The sequence below is a fragment of the Gossypium arboreum genome, chromosome 12 (assembly GCF_025698485.1).
Source record: "Gossypium arboreum isolate Shixiya-1 chromosome 12, ASM2569848v2, whole genome shotgun sequence".
NCBI classification, from domain to species: Eukaryota; Viridiplantae; Streptophyta; class Magnoliopsida; order Malvales; family Malvaceae; genus Gossypium; species Gossypium arboreum.
Genome location: NC_069081.1, coordinates 88008534 through 88027219, shown reverse-complemented (window position 1 = coordinate 88027219; position 18686 = coordinate 88008534). Strand labels below are relative to the sequence as shown.

Genomic DNA, 18686 nt, shown 5'->3' with positions numbered 1-18686 from the left:
AGTGTTCAAATCAGATTGAATCAAGCTCGAAATTATTACGATTACGATTAAATTTATCTTTAACGAATGAATATATATTTTTATAAAAGCTCTTGTATGCAAGATAAATTTTCGAGTTTGAATATGCCTGATTTATATTAAATGTAAAGCTCTATGTATTATTATAGATATCGATTCAATAAAAATAAATTTTTTATTTTATATTTATCCATACCACCTATGTTTTTAGGACATTATTTTTTTTGTTTGATGTACTTTTGTACTTATATGGTTACCTTTTATTTTAATGTTTAACTATGATTAGGACTAATAATGAAAGAGAATTAATGGTACTTAAGCTTCAAAGAGATTTAGAAATCACATTTGATATCTACGTGTTATATTACTATTTATGAAAAATCTTCGTTCTATTATTAATATTTTATTACTCATTTAATTTAACTTAAATAAAAAATACTTAGAATAGCTACGTTGGTATAATATAAGTGTGATGTTTTTGTTTTCTCAAGCTTTCAGTTTTACTCTTTAATATATAATTTTATGTTTAAATTATATAGATATCATATTTTTATAAAAATTTTACCATACAGGATGGGTATCAGGTTTTGAGGTCGTGGTTTCATTTTCCCAGGTATGATTCGGATGAGCGGATCATGCCATACTTACAGTTGGTGGGATTTGGAGATGTCCCATTGATCCGAAAGTTTGACCTGAGGGCGAACTTAATATCCACCTTGGTTGAGCAGTGGTGTACGGAGACTGACACCTTCATTATGCTGTGCGGGAAGTGCACTATCATATTGGAAGACATCACTATGCAACTTGGGTTACGAGTTGATGTGCTGTCAGGGGCAAAGCCAGGAAATTTCAAGAGGGGGGCGAGATAATGAAATATAATAAATTTAAAAATAAAAATTAATTAAAGAAAAATAATTTAATAACTAAAAATAAACTAGAAAGTAATCTTAAAATTTATTTGAATTGCACTCTTCAAACATTGACCTTACTAAAATCATCAATTATTTCGTTTATATCAAATTTTTCTGCAATTTCTTTCTCAATGTACATAACCAAAGAACTTTTTAAAAAATCATCTTCTATCTTACTATGAAGTCGAGTCTTCACAATCTTCATAGCAGAAAAAACACGTTCTGAGGATGTTGTTGAAGCTGGAAGAGTCAATATAAGACGAATCAATCTGTCAACGAGTGGGTACATGACTAACTTTCTACTTTCAACTAAGCTTCTGCAAAGTTCAGAAAGTGTTGATATTTTTCTCAAATCAGGATGCTTACATACATCAAGTTCATAATGCTTCAACTCATATAGGAGACATTCTTTCTCTTGTTGAGAAAAATCTTCTGGATAGAACTTGTTCACAAGAATGCAAATTTTATCAATATCAAATAACTTGAAAAACTCCTTGGGATCTAAAGTTTTAGTAAAAGTGAGAAGCTCGAAAACATTTTCGTTAAACCTGCTCTTCAATTCTTGCAACTGAGTATCTATTGTAGCAAAAAATATATCCACTCGATAATGATGCTCCACTGTAACATCTTCCTTCTTGTTGCGACTACAACCCAGCATTCATATCTGGAAAATCCAACTCCGAAGTTTCACAAAAAGATATCATATTTTTCAACAATTCATTCCATCCATCATCTTTCAACTTTTGAATTAAATCTTTCGTTTTCAAAACTAAACTCATGGCATTTAATATATCTTGAGAACGACGTTGCAGAGCTTGACAAAGGTTATCAGTAATCCCTAAAACTTCCTTCATCACATGCAAAATAAAAATAAACTCAAAAGATCTCAATCTATTATATGCGTTATGAGCATCTCCTCGCTGAGAATAGTTAGAAGCGGTATTTTTTAGATTTTTAAGAACTGCGCTAGTAGCACTGTACATCTTCAGTAAACTAGTAACTGAATTTAAATGGGAACTCCATCGAGTCTCACCAGGACGTTGTAAAGTGCCAATCTGATTCATTCCTGTTCTAGTTGCTAACTCATTGATGGATACCAAATGAGATATTTCAGCTACTTAGGCTTTTTGTAATTCATCGTGTCGTTTGGAAGAAGTCGAAGCAATATTAACAATATCAGACAAGTCTTTAAAGAATTGATGCACTTCAACCACTTCTCTAGCTGCTGCAACCAATGCTAATTGAAGACGATAAGCAAAAAAATAAACATAAAAAGCATATCGACAATCATTCAAAATCAAAGCTTGCAAGCCGTTAAATTCCCCACGCATATTGCTTGCTCCATCATAGCCTTGACCTCGGATATTTTGTATGTCAAAACTATGTTGCAAGAGAACATTAAAAATCACAACATTAAAAATCACATTCTTCAAAGTCAATGATGCAGTATCTTTAACATAGACTATATCAAAAAATTGTTCTTTTACCTGTCATTGTTTATCAACAAATCTCTAAATAATTGCCATTTGCTCTTTTTTTGACTCGTCTCTCGCTTCATATACAATAATGCTGAACTTTCTGTTACCAATTTCTTCACGAATTACACTACGAACTCTACTGGCATAAATTTGCAATATCTCTTTTTGTATTGTTGAAGAAGTATAACTAGCATTTTGTAGAGCACTTTTCAAAACATCTTCAACTTTCTCATCATATGATGCTAATAGTGATAACAATTCAAGAAAGTTCCCAAGATTTTTTTATCCCGAGCTTTCATCATGACCTCTAAAAGCACACCCTTGAAATGACAACCATCGAACAACATCTACACTAGTTTTCAGACGTAGACGATTAGCTGAAATTTGTTTTGTAGTTTGTCTATCAAGTGATACTTCAATATGTTGAGCTTGATTCATTAAATCTACATAATCTCGTTGTGCATTGTTATGCAGTGAATTCGGATCTTTTCCCATATGTGTCAAAAAAGCACAATTGCATCCATTGTGTACCTTTTTCCAATTACTAAAGCCATTATGAGTAAATGCTGTTAATCCAAAATGACTAGTTGGACTGTTATTAAAAAGAAAACAAAATACTGCATTTTTAGAAGGTGAATATTCTAATCAGGAAAATTGTTTAAACCATGATGGTTGAAAATAACGAGGATGCTTTTTTGAATTGGAAGCAGGATATTCTGAAAGAATAGGTGGATAAGGTCCAGCCTTAATATAAGCTCTTCAAATTTCATCACACATATTAATCGGATACTGATATATTTGCTTACGTAACCCAGGTTCACGTTCTAAGTTAGACAAATCAAGTGCCTCATCTTCAACTCTAGGAATTTTAGAAGGACGAGTATCAGAGTTTAAAGGAACAAACGATGAAGGTGGTACCTCAATTTGTGACGTTTCTAAGGTGATTGTGTAGTCTCTGTACTTTTCTTTTTAAAAAATGAATCAATTGTTTTCGACTTCATAACTACAATATCTTAAAAGATAAAATAAAATAAATAACTATAAAATAAAATTAAACTATAAACTTTAAAACACAATAAAAACAAAATTAATAATTATAAAATAAAATTAAAAACAATTGTAAAATTGCAAAAGATAAAAAGAAAAACCTTAGAAGATGTTGATGACATGAGTTGTTAATAGCAATAGGAGAAGAGACTTCTTTTCACTAGTTAACAAATTGAATTTTAACCTAAATTCACATTTAATATTATATTAAAACTATCATCTAAAAAATAAAGTTGGAAATATATCAATATTACATTTAATGTTATATTAATGTTGATTACAATAATATATTATATAAACATTTAAAGTTAAAAAGTTAAAATATATTATATGGATAAAATAAAAAAGATAAAGTTTTATTTTTTAATGTTCAAAAACAACAATTTAAGGGGGGCCAAAGTTTTAAAATCTAAAAGGACTAAACAATAAATATTTTTTTTATAATTTTAGGGGGGGCCGGGGCCACTGCTAGCCCCCCAAATTCGCCACTGGGTGCTGTGATCACGGGCCAAAACAAAGTGTTGGAACCTTCAGTACTATGCCAAAGATTGCTTGGACGGTCCCTTAGTGATGGGGAACAAAATTTCACATGCTTGACATTGCATTGGTGGAAAGCAAAATTTAAAGAGTTATCGAGCACCTCTACTAAGCACTAGGTGATGTGTGCTGCTCGAGCTATATTATGCAACTGATCGGGGTACTTATGCCAAACAACATGTCTAATAGGGCCCACTTAAAGTACTTTCCTCTATTAGAGGATTTCTCTTGTGCCGGTACTTACAGCTGGGGATCATTAATGTTGGCCATATTGTACCGTGAGCTTTAACGAGCAACAAAACATGGGGTTAGTAACATGGCTGGTTGTTTGGGTCTGCTGTAGTCCTGGGCTCTATACAGAATGTCGTTTCTAGCCGCTAGTAGGCACCAACCATATTTGTGGCCACTTATAAATAGGTAAAAACAAAATTATACTTAACATTTAACGAATCATAAGTATGGATAATATTTTCCCAATTTTAAGTGCTAACGTGTTTGTTTCGATTTCAGATAGGCCACTTCTCCAAGAATTGGTGCGAGCCAGACATTAATCATTTACCGTCAAATGATAGAGACATCCTTAGGAGAGAAAGTAATATATATATTAATATGGTTTACGTAACGTTGATTTAACTTATCCACTTGCAGTAAGTGATGTGACTTGACTCATTATGTTATATTGTGCAGTTATTATGGATGTCGTATTCTGCACATAGCATTGCAACATTTTAAATGTAGGCGGTTGTATTTCTCATGTCGATACATCCCTTAATATGGGGAACTTGCTACCCCAAATACGTAACGTGCATTCAAACATGTACACATTGTCGATATATTACTCAACATTCAAATTGTAGGTATCACATGCTGCAACCACATGCGCACACGGGTACCATAGTCTTTGGAACATCCATATTCACATTGCTTGTTTCAGAGATCAACTCTGTAGGACCATGGCGGGATCCCCGATTGATGACCGATGTACTCTATCACTCGAAAAGTTTTCAAGTTTCAGGAATATAGTTCTACATTCATGGACCTACCCTTTGAGCATTCTCTTTCAAGGTGTCCTTGATCTGTTCGATGTGCACGTGTCTTGCCTCAAACCCATTTTTGGCATTAAGGTTGCCAGCTTATAAAATGTGGCTAAAAAAAACCACTAAAATTGGCAAGTGATATGTACGCCTCAAGACGGAGTTAACGATCTTAACTAGGTTGGTAGTCATATGACCGTATCGGTACCTCTCGTCAAAACATTGAGCCCATTGCCATGGCTTTATACTACCCAACCACTGTCTAAGAGAAGGTTTGGACCCCACCATATCAGTCTCTAACATCGCCAACTTATGTCTGAATTGGTGTGCTTCCAGCTCGTATCCTATGCATATATTCTAATAAAACACGTTACCATCCAAATTAGGGAATTGACTCGAAATATTTATAAATATGAATTTAAATACGATATTTTTACCCATGTTCACTGTTTGTTTACGCCAGTTTTTGTTCTTATACTCATTGTGGAAGTTGACAGTGATATGATAAATACAGTAGACGGACCTTCACGGAACCTCAGATTACCGAATCACAGCAACAAGGCCTTTTGATCTGTCAGAGATAATGCAAATATTGTCTTGCTTAACAACATGTCTTCGCAAGTTTTGAATAAAATATGCCCACGATTCAGAGTTTTTCGACTCCACGATGGCTAAAGCGATCGGTAGTACATTTCTATTATCGTCTTGTGAAACTGCAAGCAGAATTATTTGCGTGTATTTTCTATAAAGTCACATTGCATCAACCTACACTAACGGTTTGCAATAGGAGAATTCCCTAACGTATGGACTGAAAGTCCAGAACAATCGAGGGAAAACTCTTCTCCCCAATTCCAATTGTCCATTTAGGCCTCTATAGGGTAATGTTTGCAAGTCCACGACAGTTCCTGGGATGTACTCTACCATCACTGAAATCCAACCCTGAAGTTCATTGCATGACTCATCCTAGTCGCTGTACAATTGTTGCATGGCCATTTGTTTCGCCCACCACACTTTCCTGTACGACACTCTATATTAGAATCGGGCTTGTATGTCCGCAATTAATGTCAACACAGGAATGTTTGGGCTATCTTTCACTAGTGGCATGATGCAGTTGCAAATACTTTTGGCATCCAATTTTCGATGCGCTTGAGAAATACATGCAATAGTACATGTATGATGCCCTTCTAATTTTTGTATTTGCCACTGTTGAGTCCTTTGTATAAATACAACCCGAACCCGCTAGCCGTATCTATTGCTGACTCTCCAACATTCCCCAACATATAATGTCGGTGTAAACTTGGCAACCTTGTAATCAATCGACAACTTCATGTTGTACTGTTTGATGGCAAACACACAGTCCGCTTTGTTCTCAAACTGTTGCCCAACTGCCAACTCTTCCAACTACCAATTTGACGCCAATCTATGAGCAGGTACTATATCAGCGCACTCAGGGAACTTGGATGCATGCGCTACATCTGGATCTACGTTCAACATGTCGGCCCTAGGTTCATTTTGTAAAACAATGCCACGACTCGGGTTACTGAATAAAAGGCCATGAGTATCTTCAATCTTCTCAAGGCCTTCATCGCCAATATCATCCGGAACCTCATCAACAACGGGGTCACTAAAATCTTCAATGTCCTGATCAGAATCTTCACCATTATTGGTCCTTTCTCCGGCGTCTGCCTGTAGGCTTATTATCACCTCTGAATGTATTTGTAGGTGGGGAACAGGGGTAGAGTTGTTAAATGAACTCCCACCATAATTTGGATTTTCGGATATCTGCGATGTCCCTCCGCATTCTAACTGGTTTGTCTATTCGACATTAAGATCAAAGTCAAATCCACCATGTTGACTTATTGAACTAACATTCTTAATAGGCTCTAAGCCCGCTAACTCAGAAAATAACTCAACTGGTTGAGGGTTCTCACTCCCAGTCGACCACCATATTTCCATCATAGTGCCCAAGTTATCATCATCTAACAGTTGCATCTCGCAAAATTTCAACGGATCTGTAGAGATTGGAAACTTGTAAAATAATCTGAATGTCGCCTTTCCACAATGGATAGCTATTTTCGCACTGATCTTTCTTTTCATTTCTGCTAGCTTCACATTTTTTTTAATCGCAACTCTACTCTTTGCCGACCTTGAAATACACAACTAACATCACTTTCTACAATTTCACCATAAAAAAGAATGTACACCAAAAACACCTCGTTATTCATCTTCAATAGAATTTTTGAACTCTCCTACTAAACACAATAATTTCACCATTCTATATATATTAGAAAACTAAGTGGTGGAGCCATTCGCAACTCTACTCTTTGCCGACCTTGATATACACAACTAACATCACTTTCTACAATTTCACCATAAAAAAGAATGTACACCAAAAACACCTCGTTATTCATCTTCAATAGAATTTTTGAACTCTCCTACTAAACACAACAATTTCACCATTCTATATATATTAGAAAACTAAGTGGTGGAGCCATAAAGAATGGCTCCACCAAAATAAAATATCAAAGTTTAAATTTTATATTAAAAAATAAATTTTAAAGAAAAATTACACTTGTAATAAAGTGGTGAAGCCATTCTAAATGGCTCCACCAAATAAAATATTATTTTTAAAAATTTAAATATAATTAAAAAATGTTTGAATAAACAAATATTATAAAACATTTAAAAATTATAAAAAAATAATAAACAAATTAAAAAACGTTTGAATAAACAAATATTATAAAACATTTAAAATATTATAAAATAAATTATAAATAAATTAAAAAACGTTTTAATAGACAAATATTACAAAACATTTAAAATATTATAAAGCAAATAATAAACAATTTTATAAATAAATTTTAAAATGTTTGAATAAATAAATATTATAAAACATTTAAAATATTATAAAACAAATAATAAACAATTTTAAAAATAAAATTTCAAAAAAAGTTTGAATAAACAAATATTATAAAACATTTAAAATATTATAAAATAAATAATAAACAATTTAAAAATAATAATAAACAAATAAAGAAAAAAAAAAAAAAAGACAAAAGGTAGACGCGTTGAAATTTGGTAGTGCTAAATTATTTAACTCCACCAAAAAAAGGAAAATTTGTTTAAAGCGCCCTCTATTTTTTTTTAAAATCGTAGTATTTCTCTAATATTTATACAGGCTCTACTAAAAAATTGATTTTTTTTTTATTTCGATTGTTAACGTAGTATGTTTGTGGCACCAAACACTTTGGCTCTACTAACTTATACTATAAATTTTAGGTTATTTACATATTTTATCAAAAAAATAAATCATTTATTTAATTAATTAATTTTTTGAGTTAATTTTATAAAAAAGCCTGCAAGCTCACATCTCCAATCAAGGGTTCTTATGTGAGACTGATTCTCATGTATATGTGAGACGAAAGGGTTAACTAATGATGTCTCCTGAACATGGGTAAGAATAGATCAATATTATCTTAGGAAGTGCTAAAGTGAATTGGAAGCTCATTTCAGGCACAAACAACATAAAAAATCTAGCACAATACAGGGAGATGGATAATGCAAAGGGAAGACTCAATCAAGATGTAAGAGAAATGTATAGCTAGGACAGAAAAGGTGTAGATATTCACATTTTATTCAATTCAGCTTGACATTTTTTGATCTTTTAATTTGATTTGTATTCAAATCAACATTCAAGTAAGATTAAATTTGATATGAAATCTAAAAAATTTAATATCGTATATTATATGAAAAATATTTTAGGACTATATAAATAATATTTTAATCCAAAATATTTTTTTTTATTTCAAAATTGAATTGGATAATATCTCAACCGAAAGAAATATTGAGAACGGATCAAAAGTTTTAACAGAATTGAAGTTGTGGGCATAGTCAAGCTTTGTAATAATGATAAATACTTGCACATGCCATTGAGTCCAAATACGAAAGTGCAAGTTAGAAAGATAGAATAAGCAATCTCTTGCTTGATATTAGAGGTAGTTGAAGATGAAATCACTAGCGAATGAGGTCAACTTCTTGCAAATTATTTTATTCACGAACTTTGTTGTATGTTTTAGCAAACCAAGTTATGCCGTTCCAACAGAGGAAAGTCAAGACACAAGGGGTTTCACCCCAAGAGAGTTTAAGCATTGTCATCACATGGTGGAGTGAAACAATACCAATATATCAACATTTTGAATTGTTATTTTGTATTATCGTTAGATTCATCACTTAGTTCGTAATTTTACGTAAATCGATATTATTTTAATTGGTATTATTGAATATTTCCTCGAATTCGAGATTGATTTTATCTCAATGTTATTAAGTCTTACTAGAAACTATTCAGATGTTATTGGAAAATAATTAATTTGAAAAAGAAACCCCTTAAATTTTTAGAAAATTATTTCAATTGGATGTTAATGGGGAAAATTTTAGCATGAGCTCCAAACTTATATAATCTTTTTAAATAGGAGAAGCCAAGAGGCCCAAAAGGGGGTGGTTTGAGGCTATATAAAATGGGTCAATGGGCCTTTCACTCCAAATGACAAAACCTCAACCTTAGGACGCACCCGCTTAAGAGAAAAAAACAAGCTGTCCGCCCAAAACCCTAACAATCAAGAGAGGTTGAGAGGGAGAAAGATGACGCAGAAAGGAAATCTCTTCAAGGGGCAAAAAAAGCAGAAAACAATCCCTCCCAATCGCCATGGAAAAGTTCCTCACATTCGCAAAGGTTTCTTGTTTACTTATATAACACTCTTAGCTTTTGTTTTTAAAATGTTTTGGTTCTATATTTAAAAAAAAAAATCGATTCTTTGCAGGTAAGAGAGTGGTCAAACCATCGAAGATGACAAAAGAGATGGACGCTGATCGAGTAAAGATTCAATTGTCTCTCTTTCCTTGCTCATTTTCTTTGAATCTATTGCTTTTTCTGTTGTTTTGCAGTTTTATGAGCTGTTTGATTGAATTTAATTGAGATTGAATTAGTAGTTGCTTATAGTGCTTTTGTTTAGTCGTCGAGGTTCAATTTGCTAGCTGGGATTTATTTTGTTTTGCTGATTTTAGGTGTATCAGGTCACAATTATTAAATATTAGCAACGATTTTGTGGTTAAATTACCAATCCTATGGCACTCTGGATCAAATTCACTTGTATTAAAGAAAAACTGTGAGCTTGAATTCACCTTGATCTCTCACTTGTTCACTGTGTTTTTGGTTCCGTAGTAGCAAAACTGTTAGCCACTGGAATTGGAAGGTTTTGACAACTATTTGCTTACTTCAGCTTATCTATGGGGCCTTATAATTGTTTCATTTTGATGCTGGATCTACACACTGTATCACTTAAAATCTTTTTAATTTTGCTATGTACATGTGTAGTTCTTTATATCACTTGCTTGACTGAGTGTCCGATTCTTTGCATACATGTAGGTTTGTTATTTAGTCTTTGACTTATGCTGAGCTTAGCCTAAATAGAATATAAGCTGGAGTTTGTTACGAGTATTTGTGTTAGTTGAAGATTTTAAGAATTTAAAGAATATATGGGGGTCATTTGAGCTATATTTCTTTTTTCTAATGGAAGACTGGCATTGCACATCATAATTATTGATTCATGAAGCTACATGCAGAGATATATTTTCTTTTCTTTCCATCGGATATACGTGTATTTCTTGGCACTGTGAATAACAGTGACAGAGTTTGTGAACAGTAACGGAGTCTCTTCTTTACTTGATGAGAGCAGGAGTTGACCAAGTTCATAAATCACTGCAATGAGATAAAAGCGGCCACCGTTGCTAACAAGGATGGAGGCCAACTAAGTATTGTGAAGCCACCCCCAGAATCTTCTGGTAATGTGAAGGAATAGTAATGATGCTTTGTCAAATAGGGCTCCAAATTCTAACCCAAGAACCTTCAGCATGGATTAGAGGAGATTTTTTTCCCCAAGTAATGCAACCTAAACCAGCCTTTTTGTTTGAAGGTCAATTCTGTTGTGAAATGTGTTTGTGATAAAATATAGTGTTTATCTTTTTGCGCTTCCATGGATAGATATGCTACTAGTTACTATGGATATTTAACTAAAATGCTTGGGTATAATAACTGAATTGAGGATAATAATGAAAGGGAAGTGAACATGTTCAGCTAACAAAGAAGCAAGCAGGCTAGGTCGAGAAATGGGAATGAAGGTGGTATCTCAGGGCTAGTTTAAAATTGCTTCTCAGAAGTACTTTTGGGTCAAAATACACTTTTATGTAAAAGTTAAATTTTTTTACTTCTGCATTTGGTCAAAAAAAAAATATTTTTGCAAATCATTTTTTTTTCCCAAAAAGTACTTTTAAAAAGTTCAAAAAACATTTTATTTAGTAATGTTTTTATCTCAAAAGCGTTTTTTATTTCAAAAGTTCATCTGGGAGCAAATATAAACCACTCTTATCATAGGTTTTACAATTAAGCTTAATAATAACGCCTCAGTTACTTTTATTTAAGCCTTAAATTTGAAATCATAATTAGAGGGAAAATACTGGTATTCAGAACTAGAATATGAAGTTAGATTTATATGGAAGTTAAAATGAGGGTTAATATGATTTTTTCACTTTTACGTTTTATTCTATTTTGGTACTTGAATTTAACAATGAAGTTTATTTTGACCTATGAATTTAAAAATTAATAAATTTTAAGTGATAATACAGTACAATTTTAAAGTGTTATATTTAATGTTTTAATATCAGACCAATGGTTGAATAAATTAAACTATTAATTTTTATTTGACCAACTTTCTTAATTCAATCATCAAACTAACAATAATTAAATTAATTGTTTTAAAAAATAAATTTTTTATTCAATTTGTTTAATTATTGATTTTTGTCTTTATTTTTAATTTTTACCAATTTCAAATAATTTTCACGACAATTAGTTTAATCTTTTTATTCGGACTTTTATATTGGTCAGTTTTTGGTTCACTCGATCTGGTTTTATATTATCAAATTTTGATCAAATCTAAATTTAAATATTAAAATAGATCTAGTTATAAGCCTAAAGATCAAAATAAATAATAATAAGAAAGTATAGATATCAAAGTTTTGAAAAAAAAATTTTATTATCAAGAGTTAAAACCTATATTATCCTTAAACAATACACAAATACGTGAATTTGGTTATTTTTGGTACAACTTGTGATTTTGACTAAACTAAAAGGTTAAAATGCATAAATTTATTAAAATATGTATAAAATAAATTGCTCATAATATCATAGACAAAAGACACCAATAAGGAGATGATGTCGGTGGTCCATTAATTATTATTTAGACAAAAGACACCAATAAGAAGATGATGTCGGTGGTGCACTAATTATTATTTAGTCATTGTTTTTCATTTATTTTGAAGAAATTTTATTTTTACAAACAATTTTTATTCATTTTTAAATTATATTATTTTTATTTTATTTTACGAAAGAATATTATAAAACATATGGATTAAATAATAACCAAATATAATATCAATGTCAGTATTTTTGTTGGACTGTCCGAGTTTGTTTTCTATTTCCTTTTTCTTGACATATTTCAACTCAGGTTGGGGTTTTAACTAGTTCTTATCCGGAATGAATCTGAAGGCAAATAGTGTTACGGGTAGAGGTGTGCATGGCCGGGCGGCCCGGCCCACCCGAAGTTCCGTCCGAAAAATGAGAAGGTTTGGGTAAAATATAGGCACGAAAAATAGACTTGGACAAAAAATGAGGCCTGTTTAGAAAACGGGCCGGGCTTCGGGTAAGTTTTTTGGTCTGGGTCTGATCCGGCCCAGCCTGATTTTAATATTAAATTATTTTTAAATTATTTTTATTTTTTATTTTAAGTAACTTTAATATTTTGACTTTACTCTTTTTGTTGTTTTTAATGTTATTTTGATATTGTAAAACTTTTATTATTAATATAATTTGGTTCTTAATTTAGTTCTAATTTGTTTTAATTTTTAATTTTAATATAATTATTTTTTATTATATTTTTAATTTATATATTATTTTAAAAATTATTTTAGTCTTTTATTTATTTTTGTTTTAATATTTATTTTTATGTTTTTAAATGTATTTGATTTATTATATTTTAAATTTTTTATTTAATAAAAAAAAAAAAAATATAGTCTGGCGGGCGGGCCGGGCCGGGCTTGGGCCTTCTTTTTTTAGGGCCGGGTCTAGACAAATTTCTAGACCCATATTTTGAGCCCGGGCCGGGTCCGAGCCTTAAAAATGGGCAGAAATTTTATGGGCCTGACCCGAACCTGGCTTGGCCCGGCCCGGCCCATGCACACCTCTCTAGTTACGGGTATTGTCTTCTTATTATTCCAAGTATTTGGTTGGACGCAAAAGGCAACTGGACTCTGCACAGTGCACATCTCATTCCTACTCTTTAGTGATCATCACTTGATGTTGTCTGAAGAGTGCATGACTTGATACTTGATGATGATGATGATGATGATATTCAAGACAAAGGAAGCTTAAGATAATCCTCTTCCATTTCTCGATTTCACTCAGATGGAAATTATTGTGTCTGGTGTTACTGATGCTCTGCTCTCTGCTTGCTTCCGCTCCCTCTGTGAAACTCTGTTGTCCCCCGACTTCCGTAAATTCTCACGGGAGGAGCAACTTGTAGCCGAATTGAATAAGTGGCAGAATTTGCTGCTTAAACTGAACGCCTCGCTTGAGGATGCCGAAGAAAAGCAAATCACAACTCGATCTGTCAAACTTTGGCTCGAGGACTTACAGGATGTTGCCTTTGATGCCGAAGACGTTGTTGACGAACTTGCCACCGAGGCTTTGCGGCGGAAACATATGAAGCACACTCTGTCTTCACCAAGCACCACTAAGGTATGGAGCTTCTTTCCATCTTGTTTCCGTGCTATCAATCCAAATTCTATTAAGTTTGATGCCAAGATGAAGTCCCGAATACAAGAAATTAGTGCAAAGTTTGATGAGTTAGTGGCACGAAAGAATTATTTGAGTTTAGAAGAGATTGGCAGAGGGAGGTCTGAGAAAGTATTTCAGAGTTGCACCACTTCTCTTGTTGACGAGTCTCGTGTTTATGGTAGGAAAAGTGATAAAGATGCCATTGTAAACTTGTTGATAGATGGCAGAGAGATGAGTAAAGGTGATATTGGTGTGGTTTCCATTGTAGGTATGGGAGGAGTAGGTAAAACTACTCTTGCTCAGTTAGTTTATAAGGACGTGAGAATTAAGACTTCATTTGAGTTGAGAGCTTGGGTTTGTGTCTCTGAGGAATTTGATTTGCTGAGGGTGACAAAGACCTTGCTTCATGTTATTGCTTCTGATATTGGCGAGTTAAAGGATTTAAATTCACTTCAAGAGCAGCTAGAGAAGAAGCTGCTGGGAAGAACGTTTTTGATCATTTTAGATGACATGTGGAATGAGAATTATGAACTTTGGGATATTCTATGCAGACCCTTTGCAGCAGGGGCTGCTGGAAGTAAAATACTGGTCACAACTCGGAATGAAAAAGTTGCAGCAGTTGTAGCTAACTGCAGGGGATACGCTTTGAAGGAACTGTCGTATGATGATTGTCTCCCAATATTAACCTCTCATGCTCTTGGAGCCAAAAATTTCGATGAATACCCGAATTTAAGATTGGTTGGCGAGCAAATAGTGAAGAGATGCAAAGGGTTGCCACTTGTGGCTAAGGCCTTGGGAGGTCTGCTTCGCACTAAAGTTAATGAGGGTGAATGGAAGGACATATTGATGAGCAAGATATGGGATTTGCCTGAAGAAAAAAGTGACATAATGCCAGCTCTGAGGCTAAGCTATCTTCATCTTCCTTCCCATTTGAAACGATGCTTTGCTTATTGCGCTATATTTCCAAAGGACTATGAATTTGAAACGGATGAGCTGGTTCAATTGTGGATGGCGGAGGGTTTCTTACAACAACCTAAAGGAGGGACACAAATGGAGGATTTAGGTTTGAAATGTTTTAATGAGTTACTCTCGCGATCATTTTTCCAGCAGTCAAACAGCAGCCAAACACGATTTGTGATGCATGACCTCATAAATGATTTAGCTAAATCTGTTTCTAGAGAAATATGCTTTAATTTTGAGGATATGGATATGCTTAAGAGTGATGAGTTATGCAGAGCTGTTGAAAAGTTTCGCTATTTAGCCTTCACTCGTGAACAGTACATCACAAAAAGATTTGAAGTCCTTTGTCGAATGAAGAAATTAAGAACGTTGATTGCATTACCAACTTGTATGCCTACTTCGGCTGCATGTTGCTATTTAAGTGGTGATGTCTTGCAGAATATGCTGCGTAGGTTCAGATGCTTAAGAGCGCTATCCTTGAGTGGTTATTCCATCACTGAGCTACCCCATTCCATTGGTGATTTCAAGCAATTGCGCTACCTGAATTTGTCTCGCAGTAGAATTAAACAGTTACCTCAATCTGTGGGTTTTCTTCTCAACTTGCAAACCTTGAAATTGCAAGGGTGCGAGGAACTTACCAAGTTGCCACCCGTTATCCAAAATCTGGTGAGACTTCATGTTCTTGATCTTACCGGTACTAGTAATTTACAGGAGATGCCATTTAAGGTTGGAAATTTGAAGAATCTTCAGATTTTGTCCAAATTAATTGTAGGTAAGGGCATTGGATCTGCTGTTAGTGAATTGAGGGGCCTGTTACATCTTAGGGGCGAGCTCTCCATTTTGGGGTTGGAAAATGTTGCAGATTTCCAAGATGTTAGCAATGCATATCTCAAAGACAAGGATGGTTTAACTGAGTTGAATTTGCAATGGAGCGATGAGTCCCTTAACTCCCAAAATGAGGAAGGTCAAATGCACGTTCTTGAAAGGCTGCTACCTCATAAAAATCTGGAGAAGCTGATAATTCGGTTCTATGGTGGTAGAATGTTCCCTTCTTGGTTAGGTGATCCTTCATCGACTAACATAGCGTTCTTAGAACTCTATAACTGCAGAAGGAGCACATCACTTCCATCACTTGGGAGACTGCCCTCACTAAAAAAATTGTCCATAATTGGAATGTATAGATTGCAGAAGGTGGATGCTATGTTTTATGGACACGGTTCCCCATGTATTAAGCCTTTTCCATCACTGGAATTTCTACGGTTTAAGGATATGTTGGAATGGACATACTGGTCTTGTCCTAGTCAAGCTAATGAAGACTTGGAAGAATTGCCTTGTCTCCGTGAGCTGGTGGTAGAGAATTGTCCCAACTTGAGTGGAATGTTACCTCCTCGTTTTCTTTCTCTTGTGAAACTTGTAATTAAGCGTTGCCCAAATTTAAAAGCTTCACCGATGAGTTCCCCGTCTCTTAATGAGTTAAATGTTGAAGATTCCAATGAAGAGTTGCGGGGTAGCATTCTTCAGCATCCTCAAAACGGGGCTGTGCAGTTTCCAGGTTTCAGTTCCAACTGCATTGGATTAACATCATTATGGGAAAAGGGTGCTATTTTGTGGAATATTGCTGCTCTTGAGCGTCTGAAAATTAAGGGATGTTCACAGTTTGTGCCATTGGCTGAAAATGAGTGCGTCTTTACATCTCTGAAGGATTTGCAAATTGAGTCATGTCCAAATCTTGCATTCTTTCCCCAGACAGGTTTCCTTCCCAAGTTAAAACATCTTAAGCTCAAAGATTGTCGGGGTCTAAAGTCTCTGCCAAGTGCAATTATGATACTTAATTGTCCTCTCGAAGAATTGGAGATTGAAAGTTGTTCCGCTCTCACATGCTTTCCAAGTGGCTGGCTACCTACCACACTTAGACGTTTAAAAATCAGGTTCTGTCAAGCTCTAATTTCTCTACCAAAGGGACTGATGCAGACTGATAACAGCTCGAGCAGCATATCTCATCTTGAGAACTTGGAGATCATTGATTGTCCTTCTCTCATTTCATTTCCAAAAGGCAAATTTCCCAGCAGCCTTAAAATACTTAAGATATGGAAAGTATTTCATTTGGAACCCCTTTCAGATTGGATGCTGCCCAAAAATTCATCGCTTGAGTTCATTAGTATCATTGATTGCAGGACCATGGAAAGCTTGCCTGAGTGCCTAAACAGTCTCACTCATCTGACGGAATTAAACTTACAAAGCTGTCCTGCTCTAAAATACTTCCCAGAAATGGGCCTGCAACTTCCCAACCTCAGAAAGTTTGAAGTCTGTGAGTGCAGTAGTCTCCAGTCCCTTCCTTATCAGATGCTAAGGCTGACCTCTCTTCAATATCTAACAATTAGTGAGTGCCCTAGTCTTTTGTCCTTTCCAAAAGGTGGCTTGCCTTTGAACCTATTGGCTCTTGTGATCTGGAACTGTAAAAATCTTGAGCAGCCCATCTCAGAGTGGAACCTGCACAATCTAGTCTCTCTTAGGGATTTGACCATTGCTGGTGCACCAGATATGGTTTCCTTTCCAGATGAAATGCGTTCGCTTCCCACAAGTCTAATGTGTATATATATATCAAGCCTTCATAATTTGCAATCTCTGTCTGAGGGGCTCCATAATCTGACCATGATTAAAGAGCTGGAAGTCTGTGATTGTCCTAAGCTTCAACGGTTACCAAAGGCAGGCTTACCTGCAGAACTTGGAAGATTTTGTATCAGGGACTGTCAACTTCTAAAACAACGTTGTTTGAAGGATAAAGGGGCATATTGGCCTATGATAGCTCACATTCCTTGTCTGGAAATAGAAACTCCTGATGATTAATGGTTGGATGTTGTAGTTTGTATTTTTCATTGATAGAATTGCAACAATGTGTCTGCGGTAAGTTGATTTCTGATCCAAGACTGTTGCTATCAACCTAAAGCTTTTCCTTTCAATGATGATGGACTTTCTCTCTTGGCATGCAGGTTGGAAGATTATGAAGCTGATTGAATTAAATCTACAATCAAGAAGGTTGATCCGAACTTTAAAGAACAAGTGTGGTGATGATGGAAAAAAGTGGTCGAGGGAGGTGAAAAATATGGTGGTTGGAATAATTTCAGAGAGAATTCCAAGGCTCAAAAGGTTCTAAATGAAGCTTCTATCTCTCATTTGTAATCTCACCAAAGAAAGTCACAAAAGAGAATTGAAAGTTGCAAGATTCTAGGTAGGCCGCTGTTTACTTGCTCATGAAGCTCGGAGTTCATCGTTTCTTAGGATCAGAAAGTTCATCCGTGGCTTTCCCATCTCTTTCTAGATTTGTAGAGTTATGGTTCGCATTTTCGACCAAACGGTGTCCTGATTACGCATGGCAACGTGCACTTCAAGAAATTTCAGCTTATAAATAGGTCTTAGTTACTTTAAGTTTAACATAACAGAAATACTTTGAGAGGAAGGGTTTCGAGTTTTCATTTAATTCTCTCCTTTTTTGTACTCTTCTTTATTAAAGTGAAATATCCTTTTACCCGTAATTTTTTATTCTCTTTTGATTAGTTTTTTCAAATAAACTTTGTGTGTTCAATATTTTTTGTTCCATTTTATTTAAAAAGATATTGCCTGAGCTTACACATCTAGGCCCAGGCATAGGGTTTCATTGAAAACAGGCAGGCAAGGTCAACCTATAGATCAGCAAATGCTAAATTTTGGTAACCTGGTGAAAGCTGTTTCTACTTTGTGACCATACATACGTGTATATGCATATTATAGCTGATGCAATCACCAAATTTTAAAATCCTTTTACTTTATCCTTAAAAAA

At 34.4% G+C, this 18686-nt stretch overlaps 2 protein-coding genes across 2 annotated transcripts; both read left to right on the top strand.

Moving 5' to 3' along the window:
* The first annotated feature begins 9556 nt into the window (after window positions 1-9556).
* On the top strand, window positions 9557-11113 carry LOC108476944 (uncharacterized). Its single transcript, XM_017779324.2, has 3 exons — window positions 9557-9754; window positions 9843-9895; window positions 10758-11113. Exons 1-3 carry the CDS (start codon window positions 9664-9666, stop codon window positions 10878-10880), a joined length of 267 nt encoding a protein of 88 aa, XP_017634813.1. The 5' UTR covers window positions 9557-9663; the 3' UTR covers window positions 10881-11113.
* Window positions 11114-13355: 2242 nt separating this feature from the next.
* Window positions 13356-18438, top strand: LOC108477264 (putative disease resistance protein At3g14460). The gene is made up of 2 exons (XM_017779762.2): window positions 13356-17773; window positions 17860-18438. Exon 1 carries the CDS (start codon window positions 13538-13540, stop codon window positions 17714-17716), a length of 4179 nt encoding a protein of 1392 aa, XP_017635251.1. The 5' UTR covers window positions 13356-13537; the 3' UTR covers window positions 17717-17773; window positions 17860-18438.
* The last annotated feature ends 248 nt before the right edge of the window (window positions 18439-18686 follow it).

Excerpts from the sequence above, each read along its gene's own strand:
- LOC108477264 (XM_017779762.2), top strand. The coding sequence starts at position 13,538 with ATGGAAATTATTGTGTCTGGTGTTACTGATGCTCTGCTCTCTGCTTGC.
- LOC108476944 (XM_017779324.2), top strand. The coding sequence starts at position 9,664 with ATGACGCAGAAAGGAAATCTCTTCAAGGGGCAAAAAAAGCAGAAAACA. Across the intron at positions 9,755-9,842 it reads AGTTCCTCACATTCGCAAAG|GTAAGAGAGTGGTCAAACCA; the intron begins GTTTCTTGTTTA and ends GATTCTTTGCAG. Across the intron at positions 9,896-10,757 it reads AAGAGATGGACGCTGATCGA|GAGTTGACCAAGTTCATAAA; the intron begins GTAAAGATTCAA and ends TGATGAGAGCAG.